This window comes from Salarias fasciatus, chromosome 9, assembly GCF_902148845.1.
Source record: "Salarias fasciatus chromosome 9, fSalaFa1.1, whole genome shotgun sequence".
Classification (NCBI taxonomy): Eukaryota; Metazoa; Chordata; class Actinopteri; order Blenniiformes; family Blenniidae; genus Salarias; species Salarias fasciatus.
In genome coordinates, this window is record NC_043753.1 from 13,428,303 (window position 1) to 13,453,687 (window position 25,385).

Consider the following 25,385-nt stretch of genomic DNA (forward strand, 5'->3'; position numbering starts at 1 on the left):
TGAACTGTCTTGGAAAGAATCAAGCTCTCCCATGAATCATTTACAGGAGCGTTATCTGCCTTTTTCCTGGAAACTCGATATTTTTTTTTTCTTTCCGCCGCTCAGCCTTACACCTGGTTCAGTAAAACACCAACCTTGAAAGCAGAACCAGGAACATGTTTCACTTGGAATCTTCCCGTTTATCACTAGATTAATGACAGTCTAGTTGCAGGAGGATTAGCGTCAAGCATAAAAAACTCACAAAGTTTACGGTGCACGTTGGAATAACCTGCTGTGGGCGTCCTTGTTTAAGCATGCAAGAAGGGTTGATGCTCACCAGGAAACCAGTCTAGTCTCTCATAAAGAAACAGGCAGTGCCTTACACATTCACACCTATATGGTGGATTGAAAGTTATTAATTAAAGAAAGAAAAAAAAGATTTTGGACTGTGTGAAAGCACATAACTGCCTGGAGAAATTCTCTGCAGTGCCAGAGGGAACATGCAAAATACTAACTTCTCACTGCAGCCAACAGTACTAACCACTATATTAAGGTGTCACATGCATATACATTAGTGAATGTAGGGCTCCAAACCACAATATAAAAGTGTGAGCACATTTACTTTTCAGGTTGGAAGCAGTTTTTTGAGACTATTTTTTTTTTCCTGATTCCATCCACCTTGCTGTACTTCCCCGAATGGAGACAAGACCTAGTGGAGTTCCCTGTGGAGGAAAGTCATTGAAGCATCTAATTGTCTGACTGCAATTCTCCATTAAGCTAAATTAGAATTAAATGTAAAAATAGCCTGTTTCAACAGAAGTCTCATCATGTGTGGGGCCACCAGTGTTAATGTAATGGGGGACTCTTGACGTTTTTAACTCTTAAAAGTTTTACATATGACAATTATAGGTGCATCACACCAATACAGTCGCAGTGAAATCACTCAAAAGTAGTAGTGGATATTATCAAAGATGTAATAGATTATAGTGAAGTTTATTTATTTAATAATAATGAGTGCATGTGTCAAACTCAAGGTCAGTTTTAAAGACAGAGTAATTGAGTTGAAAAATATCTGAAAAAAAAAAAAAAAAGAAAAAGAAAAATATCAACATGCCTGAGAAGAAAAAGCCATGTAGTAGAGAGAAGGCTAAATGAGAGTGGACAATCAAAAATATGTTCATGATCAAATTCCATTAAAACATCTGAGTGAGGTGTGCTACATTTTGCTCAATTTTACTCTTTTTCTTTCGATAAAAACATTAAATTCTACCACTATTAAAAGGCAGATCGCAGTCATCATGGAATATGTTTACATAGTTTTTTTTTAATTAATTAATTTTTTTAGAAGTATCTTTGATAGTCATGTGACACTGAATCAAGAGATTTATTCAGAGAATTGTATTTTACACAAACAATTCAAAAAGTCACGAGGCATTTGTTTCCATCTGTGATATTTTACTTAGAAGTTACAACCGGCCCTTTATGAAAAGCCGTCATGGTGCTGCAGCCTTGAATTTGACACCCTTCCTGTCCACTACAACAGTGATTCCCCACTATTTGTTTATTTTTTTTAATAGTCCTAAAATAAGTGATCCAACATTTAAGTAAGTTATGTCACAAAATCTTTAAATATGTAAACATTTGAACTGAGTATTGTATTTTCCCATATTTAATTTTCCCTCTAGAAAAAGGCTGGGAGTCTCTGCCGCCCGGATGCCTGAGAATGACTGTGACGGTGTGAATCACTAGACGCTTTTCTCATGTTGGCCTGAAGGTGTCGCTGTAGCAGAATCAAGCCGCTTCACTGTCCTGCAGGCTCGTCTTTACAAACTCTCGTTGACTATTTACATTCCAATGGCGGAAGCAGCGTGAATGTGAGTTTTAACTGATTTTATTTGTCATTTTATTACCTTTAATGACAGGGACAGCCTTTTTATCCGGAGTCGGCGTGTTACGAGTGCATGACTGAGTTTGCATTTGTGGCGTTTCTGTCAGAAATGCGTCGATTCATCAGACTGACAGCCCGGCTGTAACTGGAGTGAATGAATGCATTGAATTGTTTATTCTCAACCATTCCGTCACAAACATATATAAATTAATATTTTCGCGATATTTTTTTCAGGAGTTATGTCTTCAGTAGTTAAACCTGAAAAAGTTTCAGAAAATGATTGAACAGATTTTATTTACTTATTCACTCATGCCTGCCTCAGTCACTGGGAGGAGGGGCAAAAAGCAAACATTAACGTGGTTGTTTAAGGTGAAAGGTCGCAGAAAGGTTATTGAGTGAGCAGTCATCACATGCTGCTGCTTAACAGAAGGTTCAACAGGAAAGATTCGTTCTTAGTGCCTAGAACATTGTGGTAAGATATTACTGTTAGACACTTATGAAAAAGCTTATGAGTTTCTTGTTTGGATCCTGCAAACTAAAAATAGTTCTTTGCTTTGTAACTAGTTAATATCTACAACCTTTCCTTGTACAAACTGTTTCTATATATATATTTAATACATTGCTCTCATTTGATATTTTATTATTCTCTTCTACATCCTATAATGTGTGGAGCAACACTAAAAACATTCCAGTGATAGTCATCACATATTTTATGTTGACTGTTAAATGTAAAGCCTGTGTGATGAGGTTTACTCTGATTTCTTGATTTCTTTAATTGATGAGAGACTAAGGAAAGTGAGGATGCAATTTGAATAGAATTACTTTTTTGTTGTTATATTTCATATATGATGAAATGAAAGGTGCTGTTCCCTTTGTGCATCAATAAAAAGTGTCAGAAAGTAGACAAATTATGGACATACTTAAAGGGAATATGGAAAGGGTACAAAAGGTAGACATAAGGAAAATGAGATAACATGAAACAGAATTACAGGGAGATAGTGATTAAAATGGTTTGTCCAAGCCAACATTGTTTTTTGATCATATCATGACATGAAGGAAAAACTGCTTTGTTCCCAGATGTTTCATACATCAGAATAGCTTTGAAAATGAAATATATTCACTCAGATTCCTCAGATCCATTTGAATAGACAGACTACACTTTTTCCACAAGGTCATGTTTTTCTTTTAGCTTTATTCTCTTTCAGTCCCCTCTGTCTCCTGCGTCTTCTCACAACAATCACATGCATGTCCTCCCTCACTGCTTCCATCAACCTCCCCCTCGGCATAATTTTTCTATGTTGCACTATATCTCAGTCCCTCCAGGAAGCAATTGGAAGCACTGTGTTTGTTACAGGCACTTGTTATTCAATTCTTCTTATGTGTCCACAGTGTCTCTATTGGGTACCATTACTTAATATTAACTGTTGCTTCAGAAGAGTGATTTGCATCTAATAGCTTCTGATATCCACTCACCAACATTGCTCAAATAGCTGTCATGGTATTAGCACATGACAAGCAGAATTCACATGTGAGTTAACGTCAGAATTATGTCAAAGCGAGTGTTTTAATTTTTAATCAGAGTAATTCCCCATAAAGTAAACAGATTAATCCATGTCTTGTTCTTAGAATCAATTTTTCCTTTTTATGTTTGTCTCTATCACTCTCCTTCTGCCTCATATATTTATCTTTTTTGTTCTATGAGAAACACGTTTCAGGAAGGCAAGACATTTCCTCATTGAGATCATTGGTGGAAATCGTTTCTACTCAAGACTTTATGAAATAGCAGTGAGCTGTTAGTTGTTGATGTGCTGTGTGTCTGTTTGAGTGTCAGAGTGTGAGTATCTGAGTTTGTGTTTATATCTCAGAGGAATTTGATGTAGAGCAGAGAATGAAAAGATTGGAAAATCTCATTCCTCATTTTGCTAAAACCAAAAGAGGAAAGATTTAAAAAACAAAATAAAACGACAGAAACTGCAACATCCGCCGTCTTCTTGTGAATTCCCAGTGAGTCGGCTGAGTGAAACGGGCTCCTGTGAATCCTCGCCATGGATGAAGAGTTGACGCCTTTGGACTGCCTGCTGCCCTCAGGTACCACCTTTCAAACACACTTTTCCCTCAGGGCAACTGTGCACGCACACAATCAATCAAGTATCCAGATCCGTGCACGGACGCAGACAGTGTTTCCGTGCACACATGCTGAAGTCGCGGCGCGGAATGCCCACCGAAACTCAGACGATCCGACTGGTTCTGATCAAAATGCACGCTCCCCCTCGTCACTGTCACACTTGTCTTCTTCTCTCTGCTGCTCCCACTCACTCTGACACACAAACTGTCTTGGGGGAATTACTACTCCAAAACAAATCACTTGCACTTTCATGACAACGGCGTGTGTTTGTATGAGACGTGCCTTTTTTTTTTGTTATGCATACATAATGAATCTTTGCTGAAAGCCGGTTTGATGGTTTTGCTTTGATGAGGTTGTTTGATTATTAAAATCTTTATGAAAATTAATAATCTAGCCGAGTCCTGAATAAAACCCCTGTCATTATGTGGGTTCACTTTGTTGTTACACAACATTGGAGTTTAAACCAAACGTTGGTGCAAATAAATCATAATGCGAAGGCGAGTTGACACATTACAGCGAAACGTATTTCTCCAGTGATAGTCTGATGCGTCTGATGGCTCTGAGAAGGGATCGGGTTACTGCAGCCTGTAGCCTCAGCTCTAAGGTCAAGGTCTGTGTGCGCTCCAAGTGAATGAGCGTGGAGGAAGGAGAGCCGATACACACCGAAGGGCATTTTTTTACCCAAACCTTTGAAGGTCATGGGGATCGTAAATCAGTTTGACCTCTGCAGTAAGTGGAAGGCGCAGTAGTTCCTGCACTCTCTTGTAAAATAGTCAGTGAGGAACAAAAGGGCATTGTCTGGAAGATATATTTTTTTGTATTTACACAGCTTTGCATATTAATAAAAGACGGATGCCATTGACTGATTCGTACAACATGCAACGTTTGCTTTCTGAGTTTTGACATCGGCTGGATGTATTGTTCACCCACAGAGACATAAATATACATAAACTCCTAGAAAGCTCAGCAGTGGAAAACAAATGTCATATCCCCAGTACGCCCAGCACTCCGAGAGCTTTCGGCTGTCTCATCCTGTCAGGATTTATTGGCATACAACAATCACAGCTGTTCATAAACACACAGCAAGCACGCTGTGTAGTTTCACTCTCAAGATGTGAATGAATTTACGGTCTGAGATTCAGAAAACTCCGCATTTCTGATATTTTTCTGTTGATCTGTGGTATTTATTGTGTTTCTGGAGGCCTGGATGGATATAAAACTTAGTGGAAGTGTTTTCTTTCAGTCGATCACAGCGTAGGTACATACACAATCATTTTGTGCTGCAGCTGAGCATAAAATATTCTTGTTTCTTGGATTTTTTTGGTTTAAACATGAAAAGAATTCTGATAGTGGAGAGTTGTTGACCCGATTTACTCAAAAATGATATGATGGAAACTGGATTGTTGAATTTCGCAAGGAATACAGTAACCTATTGGATGATCGATTGTAAAGCTGCACCTCATTTTCACATGCAGTAAGAAGAAGAGCAAACAAACAAGGTGCTTTTAAAGGGAGTAAATCACATTAATCAGTTAAAGTAAACTCTTCCCAGTGTGTTACATGATCTGGGAGACGCACTCAGTTTTAAGGGATAGTACTCAAGGGATAGTGTGTGTTATATATACATTAAAAAAAAAGGAAAAAGAAAGAAAGAGGCTTCGTAGAAATATACAGAGAGCTGAAACAGTTGTCTCACTTCACGAGGCACTGGGACAAGTTTTACTTATCGCCCCGTCAGCAGAGATCGCTGAGCTGAAAAGTGAACTTTTCATTGAACGGCTGGTGGAGGATCCGGCGGCTGTCCTCCAGCGTGTGCGAAGTCACCAGCCCTTGACTTTGAATACTGCAGCTGCTTTTTGCTGGTATCCCTGATCTGACTTGCCATTCCACTTTCACGGGTGTCTGCAGATTTGGGTTAGCCCGCATGAAGCCTCACAAGACCAAACTCAATCTCTTTCATAATCTTTTAACTTTCTCATTTTATAGATTGTTTTTTTTTTTTACTGGTGATATTTTGTAGTAACGGAACCATTTTGTTTTGTGCTTGATCTATGTCACTTTTACAGTCTGTTTTTATTGGGAGGCATTTAATAACTTCATTTTTAAAAGTTGCCGCATGAACGCGACTCATTATGTCTGCGTTTCTTCTGAACGGAACATTTATCGCTGCTGCATGCTCGGAATGTCTCATCAGCCTTCAGTGACTCACCTGCACAGACTGTGATGGAAATTCAGCTTTTGTTTGCTGAACTTATAGCAGAAAAAAAAGCAGAAAGGATGAGGTGATTCATTCTTATTGTTTGTAAAGTTACAGCTCTGCTTTACCTGAAAAGATACTGAGCGCTGGTGAAGGTGCCTCAGTCGATGTAACTGATTCATCCTTTCAAACAAGCAGAAACGACCCTTTCTGGGACACTTTCAAAGATTTCATTTTAGGCCGTTAATTTACAACGTGTGTGTGTGTGTGTGTGTGTGTGTGTGTGTGTGTTAGAGAGAGAATCGGGCTTTGGGGCCGTTTAAGCCAACTTATGTAAATACCATTCCCCATAACACAGGATTTTAAGTGTGAAACTGACCAAAAGCACATTTTTTTCTCTGAATTTTGATTAGAAACTACTAAAGAACAACAATTCACATCGATTTAACACAAAACTTAATCAAATCAAAGGGCCGAAACTCTGCATTTGTATGATTATGAAACTAAATGTGGTTGAATGTATGTCTGTTTTCACGCCAGACAATGACAAAGATAAAACCATGATATTTTTATCTCATGAAATACTTTGAGCTGTGATGAGCTACAGTGTGACGCTGAGGTGCATTGTCATTTCGGCATCCCTGTATTCGTCTCGTTCCGCCACAGAGGCCTCTGTATTTGTGCCACTTACTCGTGTACACATGCTTGTGTACACTTGTCCTTCTCACACATGCACGATTTGTTCAAATCTGCAACTTCGATCTGCGGTGGATGCACTGTTTGTGCGCGACTTAAAAGTCGGGAAGGAAAGCCAACACTCGCCATTCTCTTCCGCGGCTCTGAAGCATCCACTGAAAATAAATGTTTACTCAGACATGTTAGCCAACCATTACGGGCCACACTCGCGCGTTTGCTCACTGTACAAATCCAAGATTTAGTTTAAAGATTTCTCGGGGTGTGCAAATAATCCCAAACGGTTACAGAACGGAGCGTAGCCGAGCGCACACATCCTCCGGATGATGTAATTTACTTGATAAATTTGTCACTTGCTATCCAAGGTGTATTTCAGCTCCCCTCCATCGTACATTTTTGAAAAAAAATATTTGTCCCAACCGCACAGTTTAGCAAAGCAGCCCTTTTCCCAACTAGATAGATTTAAAATATATTTCTTTGGCTTTTTTTTTTTTTTTTTTTTAAGTTTAATCTCTTGCAGGAAATGCTTATCTAGACTCTCAAAGGAGAATATAAAAACAGCCCCTGGATGTCTGCATTTTAAAATCCCCAGTGTGCACAGTTAGCCTTTTAAATTTCACCATTTTAATTATAAATGCCTTTTCCTGGAGTGTGTACGTGCTCCCTTATGCGTCTGAATTTGGTGTGACTGGTGTGTGTGTGTGTGTGTGTGTGTGTGTGTGTGTGCGTGCGCGCGCCTGTTTGTGGTATTTATGCTGTCTGGCACTTTTAAAAGAATCCCAAGGTGACATTTCTTTGAACGGAGTGCACGAAAGGCCATGCACCTCCTTGTGTGTGAGTGTGTGTGTGTGTGTGTGTGTGTTTGTGTGTCGGAGGGTTATCTGAAAAGTCACGGCTGGTTGAGTCTGTCTTTTGTTCTCGGTACACCTCCAGCCAATTAAGAGACAAGACTGACAAATCTACTCCTCTTCTTCCTCCACCCTGCCCACACATCCGCCTGTCCGGATTTGTTGTTTTTTTTTTCTTCCTTTTTTCCTCCTCATCCTCTCTTCCTCGCCTCTCCTTTTTACCATACTCGACTTGGGGTTGACTTTCGTACTGGGAATGACCTTCCAGTGATGTGAACTTTTTTTTTTTTTAACAACATCAAGTCCGCCGCTGCAACAAAGTCACAAACCCGAAGGACATTTTATTTGCTCAACATCTTCCTTGGACTTTCTACACCTGAGGACAGGGATCCAAAGCGGATGATTTAATGCACTTTTTTTTTTTTTTTTGCAGTTAAAAGTTCGTGAAACCTAAAGTATATTCCCCCTTTTCTTACTTTTGCTGTTTCTCCTTAACCCTTCCTCTCAGTAGGCATTGGGAAACATAGGAGCGTTATTGGGTATTTCATATCACGCTGCTCCCAAACTAGAATCCAGCTGTGTGGAATTTACATAAGTACAGTTTAGGAGAGAGTTTAAGTGTTGCTCCGGCTTGGATGTGGCGTCTTGGCTTCGCTGTGAAGCTTTAATAATGGATGAGAAATCATTCATGAGGGCAGACATAAGAGAGAATGATTAATGAGCAAGCAATGGAAAGTGTGAAAACAGAAGAAAAAAAGCTTTTTTTTTGCTTTAGTGTTTCGTCCATTAAGACTTTTTTTTTTCTAGCTGCTCTGTTTCAACTTTGTCAATGAATATGTCCTATTTAGTTTCTTTTATCGTATCCTTCAGATAGATTAATGACTGTTTCTACAGTATTAGTCAGGAGAGCGACATTAGCAGCAGTGCGAAAAAAAAAAGCCGCTAAAAGCAAGATTGATGAAGGGTTGAGGGAAGAAATGGGCGAAAAGCTGAAATATGAGAGACACTTTGAAGAAAGACGAGGATGGCACATTATGTTTGTGCTATATACAGTTTAAAAAAAGGAACTTTCCACATAGCAACAGAGAGAATATAGCCAAGGTCAAAACGTTCAACTGGAAATAGATTAATGTGTGCAAAGTGCTCAGATTTCTCTTCTTTTTCTACAAAAGGTGAGGATAGTGATCCTGGTCAAGAAGAGTATTCATTTGAATGAAATACAAGTTTTGTCAAATCATGATTTACACGAACCGATTCACCTGAGATGTTCATTTGCAGACTGTTGGAGGGAAACGCAGAACCCTCATGCATGAATACTGCTTTAGTATCACTGTATCTGTCTGATTCTTTATGATTCATACATTTGCTGCTCTTTTTTTTCTTTTTTTTTGTTCCTTTTTTTTTTTCCAGGCACACAGAGGATCTGTCTGATCATTCTGAACCAGCCTCTGGATAAGGACTACCTACACATCCTCTGGAGTAAAGGTAGATACCTCACACATCAACAAAACAGATCAGAAAAGTACTTTTTCATTTGCGACTGTTCTTTTCCCAGTGTAGCCTACACTGCGTACAATCTTAATTGCTGCCATACTGCTGCAGAATCTACTGTTTTGTTCTTTGATTTCTGGAGAAGATATTTATAATAACTTCTGCTGTTGCAGCAGTTGAACAAGAACAAAAATGAGCATATTTATTAGGAATACACAAAAGATCAAGTAACTAATCAATTCACAATCACGGAGTTTACGCTGATGATTACAAGAGACAACACTCGAACCCCGGCTGTCAGCATCGATTTCCACCTGACGGAGCTTCCCTCCTCGCCTTTGCTCTCCGTGTCGCTGCCTGTTTGCGTGAGTGCGGGGCTTTTGCTCCTCTCGCGGCTGACAGAGCGTGACTCGAGAGCAGAGGAACAAAACAGCATTTAGGTTTTTTTTGCCACGAAGTTGATCGATGCTCATTAGCCCCAAGTGCTACGGAAGCGTTCCCCCAACACCTGTCGAGCAAGCAGAATGTAAAAAATTGAAGGTATTTGAATACCGAGATGTAAAAGCTCCTCTCCACCAGTCCAGAAATCTTTATATCAGCAGCAGTGACGGAGCGACGGAGGACAGAATGAACCGTGCCAGAGAGCTATTAGCCAGTTTACTGTTCGGGACCTGCACCTTTTTTCAACAGCGTATGTCCGGAGGGTTTAGGTTTTAATTAGTTCCACCATCTGCAAATATATTCTTATAGGTTTTTGTAGCCTTTACTTGCTTATCAATGAGTAGATAAGCTCTGCAAATTAATTAGTCAATACAGTCCAGACTGCAGCATGTGAAGTGTTGGTACAGTTACGTATTCCTTTGTTCTTCTGCACATCAGCATGTTTAATTTGGAATATATAATGAACGCTACATTAAAGTGCTTAGTCACAGCTTTAAATTAAGCAGGTTTACATCGATATTGAAAAGAGAGTGTGGGGAAAATCAAGCTCATTTAACATATAAAGGCCAGATTGGGTGCTTTGTGTTTCCTGGGATGATGTACGGTCTGTTTCATTAGAGGCAGTGAATCCTGCTGGATGCTTTCCGTGACTTATTGTGAGGTCTCAAGTCACCGCGGATGACACATCCGTTCAGATGCCTTCACATGCGTATTTATTCAGTGTGGATAACTGCCTGGTGAAGACAGGCGGTGACATAAAGTGTTGTCTCCACTAGCAGGTGGACGTAAAACAAGTCCCAGGACCCATCGTGGTCGTCCGGAACGTGGACAAATCTGCCGTCGGAGCCGCCGCAGACACCGCCGCAGCCTGTTGCATTCATTCATCAGTACGGAGGAAGTAAAATGCTCTCAACAGTCTGTGGCAAATAGGAAATCCTGTAAAGTCCTGCACCATGGCAATTACTCCAGCATCTTGCTTTGACACATTCATCCGGCAGAATACTTGCACTCCTCTGAAAGAGGAGCATATAAACATATAGTGGCTGCAAACGCCCGAGTCTGCTGAACGGCTCCACTTCAGCTCCACAGCAGCAGCTACGGCAAAGAAGGGCAGTTTGATGACTGTTGTTGAAGGCGGTTGTTCATTCACTTTCACATCAGCAACCCGCTGGTCACAAGTCTGAACCCAGGAAATCCCCCAGATTCCAGCCAGTTTTTTTTTTTTTCTTTTCTTTTTTTTGTACTTGATAACAGTGCTTCATAAATACTGTTATCAAAACAAAAGGCAAATGGAAACTCAGAAAACTCAAAAGACACGCATAAAAGACAGAATGTAATAAGAAGTGGAGTCCCAGACTCCCTGAAGTGTCTCTTATGAGATGAACTGAGGCAGAGCTGTTACGCCACTTCGCTGTGATGTATTAAAGATGCAAACCGAATAGTTTTATATCAACCTATATTCAACAACTTTGTGTTTTTGATCTCGTGAAGCGATCAGAATCAGAGATCACAAAGAACGACATCCCCGATATCTGTTCTATTAAGCACGTGTATGGCCTGGATTTACTGGATCTTCAAAGTCATGATGCTGAGGCCACAAAAAAGCTGTGAGAAAAATGCTTTTCACAAACTTATGCAATCAGGGAAGAGGGTCCGTAAACAAAATAACTTTCAAGGCAAACGTGATTAAAACGGCTTCAGACGGAATTTTAATGAACGAGGCTTTGATTTTCTTATCAGTTTGGCAGAAACCCATGAGGCACCTGTGCTCTTTCGGTTCCGCCGCCGTCACGCAGTCAGACAGACACCAATCTCCCGGGGTTCACCTTTACACGAGAGGACCTCCAGAAAAATGTTAAATGACATTAGACAAAGCAATCTTCTAATCTAATTTCACACCAAAGGTTGCCTGCTGCCTGAGATAAAGAGTCCTTGGGTAGTCTTTAAAAAGGGGAGACAATATCACTATAAATCAATATTTAATAGATATTATATATAGCTACTTGAATCCCTCACTTCCCAGCTGTTAGTGCCTCCTGCAAACATGGCTGACATCAAAATTTTCTCCTCCTCTCAGTCACTTATTTTCTTTTGGTCATAAAGACGATGAGCCGGTAATAGATGTGAAGACATTCCATTAAAATGATTCACGTGTGTGATCACAGTGACCTTAACCTTTAATCGCGACCTTATCAGTTTATGTTTAAAACGCAGGTGAATGCAAGGCGACAGGTTTGAGGAAATGTCCTCGAAAGTTCATCCTTGAGTGCAAACTTCCACATTTGAAGAAACTCCATCAGGAGATGGATTTATCGCAGCGGCCTGGCAAGCAGTGAATTTACTGCTGTTATAATGTAAAGGAAATTACCTGTTTGTTTATGATGTCTAAAACATCCATTACAAACAACACAGTAGAGAAAGTTTACATTTCCTCACATCCGCTCTGTGCAATCAGAAATAAGACTCTGGCCGGCATTTCCTAATTTAATCATTTCCTTCTTCCTTCCAAACTAAGAATAAAATGAGTAAATGACATTCAGAGAATATAAAAAGATAGCTGTGATATGTGTATGGCTTGTGTAATAAAAGGCATAAGTTACAGTTCTTTAAACTTCTCATATTGATATGAACACATTTTGATTTCGATGCATTTGGCCTGAAAAGCTGGAATAAATCTGGAAATTGTGGAAACTTTCCTCACTAATAACCCTGCTATTTCTGCTACATTCTGCAGGCCGGGAGAATCTGCATCCTATTTAGACTTTAAAATATCAGTTATTCATAAATTAAACCCCAACTGTGACTAAACCAGCAAATTATAACAAAAAGAAGTTACATTTCTCAAATTCCCCCCCCAAAAAATCAATCACTGTTAGGTGGGATTATTGTATTTTTATCCAACGTGTGCTCTCTTTCGTCTTTTTGAATTCAACATCTGGCTGTCATGCAGTAGATATAATAAAAAAGAGAAGCGTTGCATCAAATAATCAGGACCACCCATGTTCGCCGTTTCATTTGGCGCCCCCTGTGAGGTGGATGGACATATCAGATGTACTTTGTCAGCCCGATGGGCGTCGTCTGGAAGATTTGAACATTTGCTCCCTCTCAGATAAGGCAGCACAGAAAAAAGAAAAAAAAAAAAAGTTTCAGAGAGATTTTGGGTGTTTTGTGAAGTGCCACAAGCGATTCTGCGGTTTGGATGTCAGAAATTGGGAGGCTTTCTTGATCAATTTTGCTCGTGGCGGCGGCGCACGCGGGACCCGAGGACGTTTTGAATGGCAGATCTCAGATCTCGCTCGGTGTGATGGTAAACACGCTCGTAGCTAGTTTATCATTCCCCCGCTTGATATGCCATGTATATTTAATGTTGTTTATGGGCTGAGCAGATGTGCGCATGAGCGTGTCTCGACGGCGTGTCGCTCTCCAGATGGTTGTTCACCGGGAGGCATCATCGCCAGGTCTCCACCCTTACAGACCTCAGACAGCCGCAGTTTTCACCCAAACGCGCTGCGCAGCCCTTCTCCCGAGCTCTCTGATGTGTTGCCCCTGGGCCTCGCCTTCACCTATGGGAGAGGTGGAAGCAGCGGGGAAGCTCAGGAGCGACGCAGGCTTGGAAGAGAGCAGCGCCGATCAAAGGGAAACTCGTTTTGCTGGGCGCCGGGCGCGATGTTGTGAAGTGGGATCAAACTGCTTATCTCGCTCACGCACCCTTCTCACTCATCCGGCCCATCAGTCAGCCGCTCACTCAATCAGCCGCTCATTTACTCACTTTGGAGATCTTTCTCTTGCCTCGTCGTGCAACAAGACAAACAAGCTGTTCAATAAAGCAATCAGTGAAGGTGACTCCCTCCACAAAACACATAATGGCCCGAGTTGCCTACAAGTGCCTCGTTTTATCATTCGTCGATGCCGAACAGCTTGCCGACGTTCACATTTGGGAATGTTCCCCCATCAGGAAGTTGAGTATTAGCCTCATCGGGCGGACGGGACGGCGCGTCGAGGAAAACCTGTCAGACTTATTTTCCAAACACAACGTCCCCCACTTAGAATAGCAAAGTGGAAGAATACAGCGGAGAGGAACCGCAGGGAAGCCAAGAAAGAAGAAAATGATATGTTTGTGCAGGAAATCTATCACATTTGAGGAAAGGTTTAGAGAGCAGGGGGGGGGGATGAGAAGACGGCGTGACAGATGAAGAGGAAGAGGTGGACTGATAGATGAAGGGAAGGCATCATAATAAGGATAATCATCTTTTCAGCGGTGCTGGTGACCGTTTGCCCTCTCCTGTACGGCGATGAAGCCCCAGCCTGACAAGTATTAATCCTCCCCGCGAGTCGCATCAATACGGGCCGGGTATAGAATCTGGCCCACAGCAGCAGTGTGTGGATGTGAGCGTTTTCTACACCGGTGCACACACTTCCTGTGTCAAAAGCAGACAGCGGCGCAGGTGATTAAAAAGGCACCGAATTTATAGGCTCAGCGGCGTGCGCGGAAGTGTATTATCTCCCTCCCACAATTTGTATCTATCGCGCGGCAGAGTGAGTGACAAGAGGAGTCGGTTCCGAAGCCCGCGGGGGAGGGATTAGGACGGCGACTTTATTTACAAGGTCATCTCCTCCTGACTGGCTTTGCTGTCCCCGCTCGACTCGCATCATCTCGCCGTCAGGAATCGCGGGACATCTGTGTCTCCGCGTGAGATTTTCGGTGGAGCTTGTTAAACTCCCGACGCTCGGAGGAGAACGGGAGGCTGAGGAAGCCGGCTCGACTGCCGCATGTGTGGCTGACTTCAAACAGCCAACAATTTATTGTTTTTAGTGGAAGAGTGACAGTAATTGTGTCTTCAGCGCCTGTGGATGGAGTACAGATGGAGAGATAATCTTTCTTCAAGTTCCGATTACCCATTTTAGCCATTTACTGTGATGAAGACAAATGGGGACACGGAGAGATTTAGAAAGACAGATGCTCCCATAGGCATTTTTGAAAGTTAAAATGAAGATAAAGTTTTTATTAAGCCCTGGCCTTTCTCGCAAGAGCATCTCCACATCCTGGGGATCTGTGACAAGAACGGCGATGTTGAAATATAGGAAGAATTTCCTCTGACAGTTTGACATGCGGGAAGAAAGAAAAATGCAGAATTTAACAGGCGTCGGACTGGTGATTATGCCAGCCGTGTGTCCGACATGACGCGAAATGATTTCCTCTCATGCGTTCTCCTGTGCACCCCTCTTAAACGTCTGACTCATTGGGCTACATATTGCATTTTGCAGAGTGGCGCTGGGAGCCGTGGGGGTGTCTTTGTTGACACAGTTGCTATGTTCTGATTCAGTGGCTGCACTGTCTAAATAGATGTTTGCACTAATGTGTTGTTCCTAAATTTAGACGTTTGCTAAAATATGATGAGTGCCCGGGGGAAAGTACTTCATATAGGACTGATTCCAGGCTGAGACCATTCAGTTTTAAGCTCAGTCAGAAGGACAACTTCCTTCCACATGACAAAGAAAGGTATATTTTAGGACTTTTGGGGGTTTTTTTTATCAACTTTACATCAAATCTGAAATGTAACTAATCGATAACACAGCTACTGAAAATACATCTCGACAGTTTTCAGATTGAAGCTTGTGAAGTATGCTTAACAGCCATTTCACAGCGTGACGTTCAGCACTTTGTTGCTGACAGGCCCGTTTATTTTTTCTATCTGAACGTGAACGTAACGACATCGACAGTGAGAAAAGCAAATAATTCCAGACACATATGTAAGTATAGCTTTTTTTTTTTTTTGGAGATTTCAGCGATGTTGCTCGACTTGCTCACATCAAAGTGCAGAGATTTGCAGTCGCCGTCTGATTCTGCCTCCTTAAACGGTGTTCCGCGCAGACGGAGCTGACAAAGTGATTGACAGGGTGGAGTAACTGTCGCAGATCTCCAAGTCTGGAAATTATTCATTTGCGCGTTTGCGTGCATGCAGATACATGTACACAGATGCTGACTGATAGCTTTACAGTCCGTCAGCAAGCTCTTAAAGAAGAAGGGGGGAAAAAAAAAAAAAAAGAATCTCTCTCTGTCTTCGAGAAGTTGTCATTTGAAAAGTTTCCCAGCCTTTGCTCTCTGTCAGAGATAATGAGTCATTTACATTCCAATCACTTCTTGACGCGAAACATCGACAGCAGGTGGCGGGGGTTATGAATAAAAGCACTACCTTGAGCGTAAGAGTCTTATTTATTTTCAATGCAAATGCATTTAGATTCCCTCACTGTTTAGCAGCTCGGGGCGAGGACGGCGAGATTGAGAAAGTTTCCCCCCCTTCGACTCCATAACGGAGCCCCGCTGCCTGTGTGTGGGAGTCGGTGGAAGTTACAGTACGTAGGCGCGATGCATTGCTTCACGCCTCACATATTTTTTTTAGGATTGGTGGTGCCGCTAATGTGTTAAGAGCTGTACGATGTGTAAAAATAACAGCTGTGACGGTCTGTCTGCACCGCCTCAGAATTTCAACTATTTATTTGTTGCGAGTTTGCTCGGCGGATAACTTGTTTGTTTCATATGTGCAAATCAGATAATGAGTTCATTTTTCTTTTTTTTTTTTTTTTTACACCCCTGACGTGTGTGATATGTTGACACAAGAAACAAGCTTTGTATTTTTACAAAGCATGGTACTAATAACACTAGAGCAACTTTTCAAATATATGTCAACAGCTTTTAGTAAGTCATACTTAAGAGGACTGTTTTGCAAAGAATGTAATTTACAGTGTAAAAAAGGTGACGCTTAATAGTGAGAAGGCAGTATTCTCCAGAAATCCTGTGAGAAAAGTATCCATATGTGCATAAATCTGGTCAGTATGCTGCTTTTCTACATACTCTCCCATGTGTGAATGTAAATACACGATCTTCAAGGCCTTCAAATGTCCCTAGATAACATCATGGTCCTTAGTATTTCTATGAATGTCCTTTAATGCATTGAATAGATGCCATTGCGCTTATATTAAAGGTTCCATATTATGCAAAATTGACTTCATGATGGCTTTCTAACAGTATGTGTCCCCATAGCCTGTGTATGAGCCCCAGAAGTGCCTCACTTGCTTGTTCCACTTTAAGGTTTGAATGTATTGTTGCTGGACCTCTGACTTCTATGTGAAAGTGTTGGAAAAACTGTACAATATGGGACCTTTAAATGCAAGTTTGCAGTTTTCCAAGTTTTATTTTTACTTTCTTAAGATGTGGCTTGAGTTCAGTTTTAATTATTTGCAGACGCAGAATTATTTTCAGTCAGGAAATAAAGTTTATGAGACAGAAAGCACACGCACTACTGTTGCCCGTCTCTCTGGTGAAGGCATTAGTTACTTTTCAATAAGGTGTAACTGGAAAACCTTTGAAGTTTTTCCCCGGTGTGCAGCACAACAGACCCAAACAGGAGACGGCTCTTAAAACAAGGCAGCCTGTTCAATTTAAATAGAACAGAAAGCCAGGGAAGAGCATGCATTTGCAAATGGTTTGCATCTAATTTAGTGCAACTCGAATAACATTTTAAGAATGGAAAATAAGCACCTCACTGGACTGTTTTTTAAGTGTGAATCGTGAGTGCTCTGTCACAGAGTTTCTCTGGAATTGTTTTAAACCCTAATGCCTTCCAGACCCTGAGTAGCATGTTGCTTGTTATATTTCCATTTTGAGAGAGGTGGTTCGTCTCCCAGTAATTTGCACCGTTTTTAAATATGGCTTTTTTTTTTCCTTAAAGTGATTGAAAAAGGTACATTCACTTAATCTTAAAAACCTTGAGACTGCACACGTTGATGTCCAAAGTGCATTGGGTAAATCATTAGAAATGCTTTGTTGTTGTTGTTTTTTTTTCCTTTTTTACTGTATTTTTAATACAAATATTCATTAAAAAAAAACCAACCTTCGACTAAGATTTAAAAGGAAGTTGTCTAGGCTAAAGTGGGAGTAATCTGTAATTAAAGACTTTATCCAGATTTATTAGGACTGATGCTATAATGACGTCAGGCGGGGGCTCTGGTTTTCTGAGTCCAGATAATCCCACAAACAAGACCATATCTGAAAATAATCCCTTTCTTAATTCTTATCCTGAAAAAATACAAAACATATACAAAATTGTCTTCTTTTCTTTGCTCTCTTAAAAAAAAATCCACACATCATAACATTTAAAAAAATAGTGTGTTTACTCTAAACTCACTTCTGCCTTTACGGAAATGCCGGGTTGGCATATACCGGGCCACGTTTTAAAGCTAAATAGAGAAAGGGTCCACTATTCAGTGAAACACTGAAAGCAATTTGCTCGGCTAAAATATCCCCGTCTTTCTTCCCGTAGCTCTCCTGAGGGCATGTGCTGATGGAGCTGCCAATCACCTTTATAACGTCACTGCGGGAGGCTGCGGCCGGTGAGTCGGTGTTGTATTCATTTGCATTATTTAATCTGTGATTTTGGCTGAAATGTCTTCATTCATAGTGGGGTGGCAGGAATGGGGAACTTTGATCGTGGCGATGGCCACATAAAGTTGATCCACGGTACCTGAGGGCTACATCCAGATGAGGAACATCCACTTGCAAGGACAGCGGATTCAATCAAAATGACTAATTGCATTTGTCTGATTTAAAAGAGCTTGAATGTTTTGATATTTTTTGACTTTGAAATAACCCCAGTTGTATGCTAAAAATGACTGGCTATGATGCCAGGTACCAGTGTCTGGTTTGTAAAAACAATCAGAAAGATGGATGCATGCTATTTATCGACCAGGAGTCGGTTTGTATTTTCCACAAACTGTCCAAATTTTGTGCATCCAGTAGCTCTCTGTCCAATTCCAGGCTCATAATTGTGTTTGTCTGCTCCGAGTGAGAAAATATGAGCGCTATATGCGGTTCTGACAAAGTACTGAAGGTGTGCCAACTGCAGCAACATTTCCTTCTTTTTTTTGTACATGTGTGGCTAATGGAAGAGTGCTGTCAGGACAGAGATGGATCTGGGGATGACCGGCTCCCTCAAGTGTTAAGGCTTTCACATTAACGCCTCGGGTGTGAACGCTGGTGTGCATTTTTCCAGACTGTGAATGTGATGTTACACGTGTTCGCATTTCTCAGCCTGTGTGTGTGCGTGCGTGTGTGTGTGTGTGTAGATGTATTTCTAGTGCAGCTGTATTTTTTTTTTTTAACTAGGCATATTTGACGTCACTTAGCCTCCTTAAACATTCCCAAAAAGAAGCTGTTTCTACTTCATGACCTTTTACTTAAAAATCAGAATAAAAACAAGATATGCATGATCTTAAAATGCGTAAAACTAAAATATGTGTATCTTTCTAATCCCGATTGCGTTTAGTTTAGTTTTGCAGATTCCTCTCGCCCGGCTTTCTGTTCGGCCTGACTGTCGCCAACATTAACAGCATCTGCCCTCAAAAGTTATTCATTACATGGTGCGGGGGGGGGGAAGAGGGAGGCGATTTTTATGGGTGGGGAAGCGTAGATCAATCATCAACAAGTTAAGACGTATTTAACCCAACATTACCATAACTAATGGTCTGCTGAGCGGGAACGGAGAGAAGGAAGGGAGCGGGAGATGCAAGCGATCAATCAAAGCCATGTTTTATGAGATATTAACGGCGCTGGAACGCAGACAAGAGCTGCAGTGTTCCAGCGTATCCCCACCAAGTCAATAGAGGGAGGCATAACAGAGATGTACAGGAAATGAAAAGTAGAAAAAAGATGGCCGAAAGAGGGGAGGGGGGGGGGATAGTTTGATAAATATTCTGAAGCCAAGCTGAGAAATACGACCGGGCCCCAGCAGTTGTATGTGGTTGGAAATGTCTATTAAACATGTTGATTTGCACAAAGATGGGAGCATTTTAGCTTTTTTCATTCATTAAATTTTAACTAAGAAGTGTTCCACTGCAGCTTATGGGGGAGCAACTCGTTAAAAAGGATCAGTCCCACTTTTTTTTTTTTTTTTTTTTTAAAGGCAGGCAAAAAATTACGCTGCACTTTTTTTTTTCTTGCCATCATTTCCACCACATTTCCAGCATAGAGTCTGGAAGTTATGTCAGATTTTATAAAAAGGAAAGTATGCTGGAGGTGGTGTTTTGGAGGTCAAACCAAAAATTGAAATATGCAGCATTTCAGTTTTTTTTCCCCCTGAAGGAGCTGCTTTCAATGTAAATCATGTCAAACCTTTTAGAGAAAGTGATGGCCTTAATAAGATGATGGCCTGCGACTGCGTGTTTCCACACTGCATAATGAGGATGCTGAAGTTTCTGGTCAACCTCCACAGTCTCCCGTTCAGCCACAGGAACAGAGTGGGTGGACTGCCTTCCAGAGTCCAACAGAAAAAAAAAAAAACAGAAAAGAAAAGGTGCTACGTAATTCTCTGTCAAAACAATTCTTAATGGTTCTCATTAGGGATACAGAGAGAAGGGGAGCTTCAGGCTGAGGATTTATGCCTCTCATGATGAGTCAAATGATGTGATTCGACTCTACTGCATGGGGCATTACAAGATAAATTCTCCATACTTTAATCGACATGAACTATGAATACATTTAAATTTACATTTTTTTTACACGTAAAAAAAAAAACCTACCTTTACCTTCTTTGTCATCTTATTTAATTTAAGAGCCTCAGACAAACTCGCAGCATACGTTATCGATTCTCCATTATGGGTTTTCCTGTTGATATTTATGCATTCCACTGTCTGCGCAGTTTCCCCTCTTTAATATATTCAGAATATGCTTCTCTTTGATGCTATGTGCAGCCAATATGTCTGCCCTTGATCAACCTTTTCAAGCAGTTGCTCATTTCATAAGAATCTGGGTCATTTTTTCTTAATATTTCTAGTGTCGGATTATCAGCACTCCTTTGACATTTCCCCGTCAACTATGTTTAGGTGTTATAATTGTGCCAAATAGTATATATATACTGCATATTTGATCCATGCATTTTCTTTACCTGTACTTTGTATTTACTTCTTGATGTGTCAAAGACTGTTTTTTACTGACTTGCATTGATGGAAACTCCTATTCAGAATGTTTAATGAATCCTTGAATCCAGCATTGAACTGCGATCCAGTAAAGGTGACTTTCATTAAGCTGCAACCAAATGGCCATGTTCTGTCCTGTGACCCGAAGTCTGAGATTTGAAATTCAAGTGCAAGCCAATCATTGACTTTCATTTCCATATGTTGATTCGAGATGTGGTTAATAAGGGTTTCATTAATTAGAAAGCTGCTCTGACAGAAAATGAATGTAATTTTTTAATGTATGAAGCTTAGATTGTTATTGTATTTTAGTTATCTCTTCAGTTTAACAGGGCCAAGATGTGAGCGTCAACAGCTTAAATAATTTCACCTCATAAAAATACTTACTGCATTTTAAACACGCCCAGAAAACGCTTCCGCGGCGGATCAGGCGCTCTTATCAGAGCTGCCACCCCTCAGCTCTCCCGTGAATCTAACCCCATATCTGCTTTGCTTCAAATGAAAATTGCATTTTGTCTAATTTGCGCACCTAATAAATCCTTTGAGAGGATAACAAGTCAAAAGATGGATGAATGGGGGAGCGAACGTGGCTGGATGTGGGGAGCTTAAATCATTTTACGGCTGTGTGAGTGTGCATGTGCGTGTGTGTGTGTGGAGGAAAACGCATGTGTATATGTGGAAGAGATTTCCAGAGCGTAGTTGTGTCAGCAGACGACTGTGTATGCATTTTTTGGTTTGGGGAAGATAATACTGTCAGCCTCAGCAAATGAAGTTGTCACTGGCAGGACTACTTATTTTTTTAAAAGGCCTAGTGGCAAAGAGATATCTCTGACAGTTCCTCTTTTTATTTGTCATTTTCTTTCTATAGAAATCTTGCTCTTTTAATATTTTGTACTCACCTGATATGCAAACACCTGTTCTGTGTAGGCTGCAGACGTCTTCGCTGCAGTCAGAACCACAAGTTAAGTGAAATGTGATACAGATCAGCAGTCTGTTAATATTTAAAAGACTGATACTTTGGTATATTTTCTGTAAAAACACAAATAATTACTGAATCAAGGTTATTTTACCTAATATGACTGCTGTTGCAGAGAGCTTGAGCGTATCCCGGCCAGAGACAGTCACCCACAAACTACAGCCACTAATCAGGCGATCGGTATTGTCTTGGGGGAAAACCCAAAACATGCAAACTCAAAACACAAAGACAGCCTTGTCCTCCAGCACGTATAATCCACACATATTCCTCTTTTTCCAGCATTTCTCTTTGCTTGCAGCTGTTCTACACTCAAGACGAAGTTCATCTGTGATAGACTGATTGAAAATTCCCGACTCTCTAATGGTCTGTGTTGCAAATTGATGTGCTGAGTTGAGTTGATGAGCAAAGGGAGCTGGGCCTTGCTTTTTTATTTATTTATTTATTTTTTTTACCATCAGGGCTTGGAGCGTGTTTTTTTTCTTTTCCTACACAGTCTGTTGTGCAAGTTTATTGTATTTGAAATGTAGCAATTAAGGATGATTTAAGCCACAATTACCTTGATTTCCCTTCATCTCTCCTGTTCTCTGTGGCTCACCGAGCAGCCTCCAAAGCAAATCAGAGACTTGCACAGTGTTTAGCGTTGCCAGTGTTGCTTGAAAGAGTGTGTTTACAGCTCACGGTCGTCTATATCTCTGAGTGCATTGATGATTCCACCACCACAAAAACCAGAAAGCATGTCTGAATGCAGAGGTCCAGACTCCTCCCATGACAAACAAAACAACTGAAATTTATCCGTTGCTCTTGTTGCCCATCAGTGGAATAAAAAGCATATTTCTGTGCATCTATATCCATCCTACTCCATTCAGTTTTGATTGTTTTACTTTATTTTCTGTAAGTGTTCATTCTTCATATTAAATATCACACCTGATCTGCCTTTGTGTCCGACGCCCATGCTTCTAACTGAAAATATATTTGCAGAATTAAAGGACCGCTTTATTAAGCAACGCAGTGAATAACCTGCCTGCCTGTTGTGAAAGTGTGATTGCATTTTATGGACTATTAAGGCCGGCAAAATAAAATAGTGTTTCAAGTTGATTGTGGGATTTTGACACACATTAAAGATGAAGGAGGTGAGAAATCTCTGCAGAGGTGGTCAAAGTACCATGGAAACCTATTGGTCCTGACGTGCTTTGTTAAGTTTGACTCAGTAAAATACGGATAAAAGACATAGAAACTTCAGTACTTTATTACTCATCATTTTTGAATCACTCACATAAAAGCCTCTTTTTTTTGAACGTCGAGTTTCTCCCTCATACTGTGCAGTTCAACTGTATTGTATTAAAATCCAATTAAGCTCTAATTATCTCAGTTTTCCCTTCATGTCTCGGTCTCTCTTTAGTACACCTAAGAGTAACACAGAGTTAATAAACTTAGTTGATGTGTTTTGGAAGTGTGTGAATGATGATTGACTGTGGTTATTACATCTGCAGTCATTTCGGTGATCAGCCGTGGGATTAAACACCGGGTCACATGTGAAGAAATTTTGAAGAAATTCACACGGTTTCACCTTCCTAAAATCTTTTAACTCATTTTCCTTGAGATATTAGAGGCTAGTTTATGTTTATGGCCGGCGGACGTGTGTGATTTCTCAGAAATCACGCTCACATTCATATGGAAATTCAGAAACTTGTTTTTGTGCAGCGCCAACATGAGTCAGAGAGCGAAACGTGTCGGAAGGCTTTGCTTTGGGTTGTTTGTGTACATGGGCTGTGATGATGTCTTCCGAGGTAATTACTCTTCCTCCTCACGCTCCCTTTTTTTTTTTTTTGGTCTGATTAGAAGATCGGGGGGACGAGAAGCAATCAGAGCCACATCTTCTCAAGTGACTAAACTGTATCAGGAAAAGGCGTATATTGTTGTGGTTCAGGAAATATTGAAATATATGAGAAAATAACATATAGAACATTTGGTGGAATATATATGGAAGGAAAAACAACTTGAAAGGAGCAGAAACAGAAATGAAATAAATTCTCCTATAATGAAGTAGTTAGAGTGAGGGAAGCTGCCGCGAAGAGACATTAAACCTAATATCACATCGCAGAAATGTGAAAACGAATAAAAAGACAAAGAAGAAGCTGCCTTGGAATGAAAGTGTGTTAGCAGGGAGAGACAGAGACACATAAGCAGTCTGAAAGACAGAAAACACGCACACGCGCATACACACAAACACGGGCAAAGGTCACGCAGCCGTCTCGCCGGCCGGCTCTCGGACAAACCGGCGGTAAAATGCTCTATTTCCCATCCAAATTAAAGTGTCACTTAATATTAATGTGGAAGTGAAGAGTGCCAGACACACAACATGCAGCTACACAAACACTCGCAAACAGACACAAACGCGGGATTTGGATCTCCGGCTGGTCAATTACCACCCGCCGATGGTGTCATGCACTCAGGTCACTGAAGGAGTGTGTGTGTTTATGTGTATGTGTGTGTGTGTGAGAAACTGATCAAGCCCAGCGTCACGTCTCGTCCCATCTGTCACATGAAGGTTATATCTGAATGGAGATGCAGTTGTGTCCTGTATTATAAGAAGGAGGGCAAAATTAAACCGTGTGTGTGTGAGAACAGGAAAAGTTTATTTCTGTATCATTTTTTCCTGGTGCAGTTGTGTTTGTTTATTTGCTCTCGTGCGCGCGTCCCCGCACGCATGTGGCAGCAGATTGCCGCTCTATCTGTCCCTCTGTATCTCATTGGCGTAAACGGGAACACCGAGGAGTGAAGGATCCAGAGAATAATCCTCGTGTATCTCTTTTCTTCAGCCGACCGGAACATCGCGCTCCGCTTTTTTGCGGGGGAAGCGCACATACAAACAAACGCACGACCCAGCCGAGCATGAAATCGTAATGTCAGACCTGTTAATGCCTCCAGATAGCTGCGACTCCATCCTTGCATGGTCTTGCCCCTTGCGCATAAACACACACACACACACACACACACACACACATAAATGGAATAAACAGAGAGCTATCTATCTCACTCTGACAGGAATATTCCACTCACTGTTGGCTGGTAGATTATTGGCTGTTTTCACCGATATCTGCACTACGGCTTGTTAATTCCTCCACCCAGGGAATGCAGGACGCCTCAAAACGCCGTTGTGTTTGGATCAACGTGATACATTGGCAGTTTTTGATACAGGATTCAAACACTGAACATATATATATTCCCTTCTTGTACACTTTAATTGGCAGCTGTAATACCTTTAATTGCACATATTAAATTAGTGTTTCTTCTCCATGGCGGTGGAGCTTTTGGATGATTTGTGTTTCTGCCTCCTCCCATGTGAAACGGTCCTCCTTAAATTTTCCTGTAGAAATCCTGAAATATGCACAGAAGTTATGCAATTGTGCTCCTGCAGCAGGGAACCCTCCTTCTACATGTGTACTCCATCGGTACACTGGCACAATACCTGTGGATCTCCTGGAAACACTTTCCCTCCCCTCTGCCATCACTGCTCGACCATGTTTTATTCATCGTTTTTTGTTTTTTTTTCAAAGGAGTGAGCTGACGGAGACTTTTCAAAGTTGTAATTGAACATGTGTCGCAAATTTGCATCACCATCGGTTTGACTGGTTTTGATGCGACGTATTCCCCAGCGAATATTTAGCATTTTCCTTTGGTTCGTTCGTTTCTACCTGTGGCATTTACAGTTCTTTAGGGCTGATTTGAAAAGTTAGCAGAAAGTAATTTTATTTACCTCTGTATTTCATGTCACATTT

General features: G+C 41.0%; 1 protein-coding gene across 3 annotated transcripts in view; it reads left to right on the forward strand.

Annotated features, from left to right (window-relative positions):
- The first annotated feature begins 1,822 nt into the window (after window positions 1-1,822).
- The window catches only part of tpk1 (thiamin pyrophosphokinase 1), a 65,062-nt gene continuing 41,499 nt past the window's right edge, over window positions 1,823-25,385 (forward strand). For 2 of the 3 annotated variants that reach the window (XM_030099599.1, XM_030099602.1), the window contains exons 1-4: window positions 1,823-1,853; window positions 3,873-3,955; window positions 9,141-9,215; window positions 17,984-18,053. In XM_030099599.1, coding sequence (XP_029955459.1) covers window positions 3,913-3,955; window positions 9,141-9,215; window positions 17,984-18,053 — 188 coding nt within the window. In that variant the 5' untranslated portion in view covers window positions 1,823-1,853; window positions 3,873-3,912. Of the gene's footprint in view, window positions 1,854-2,287; window positions 2,340-3,872; window positions 3,956-9,140; window positions 9,216-17,983; window positions 18,054-25,385 lie in introns of those variants that run through there. The other variant, XM_030099600.1, reaches the window with a different exon arrangement.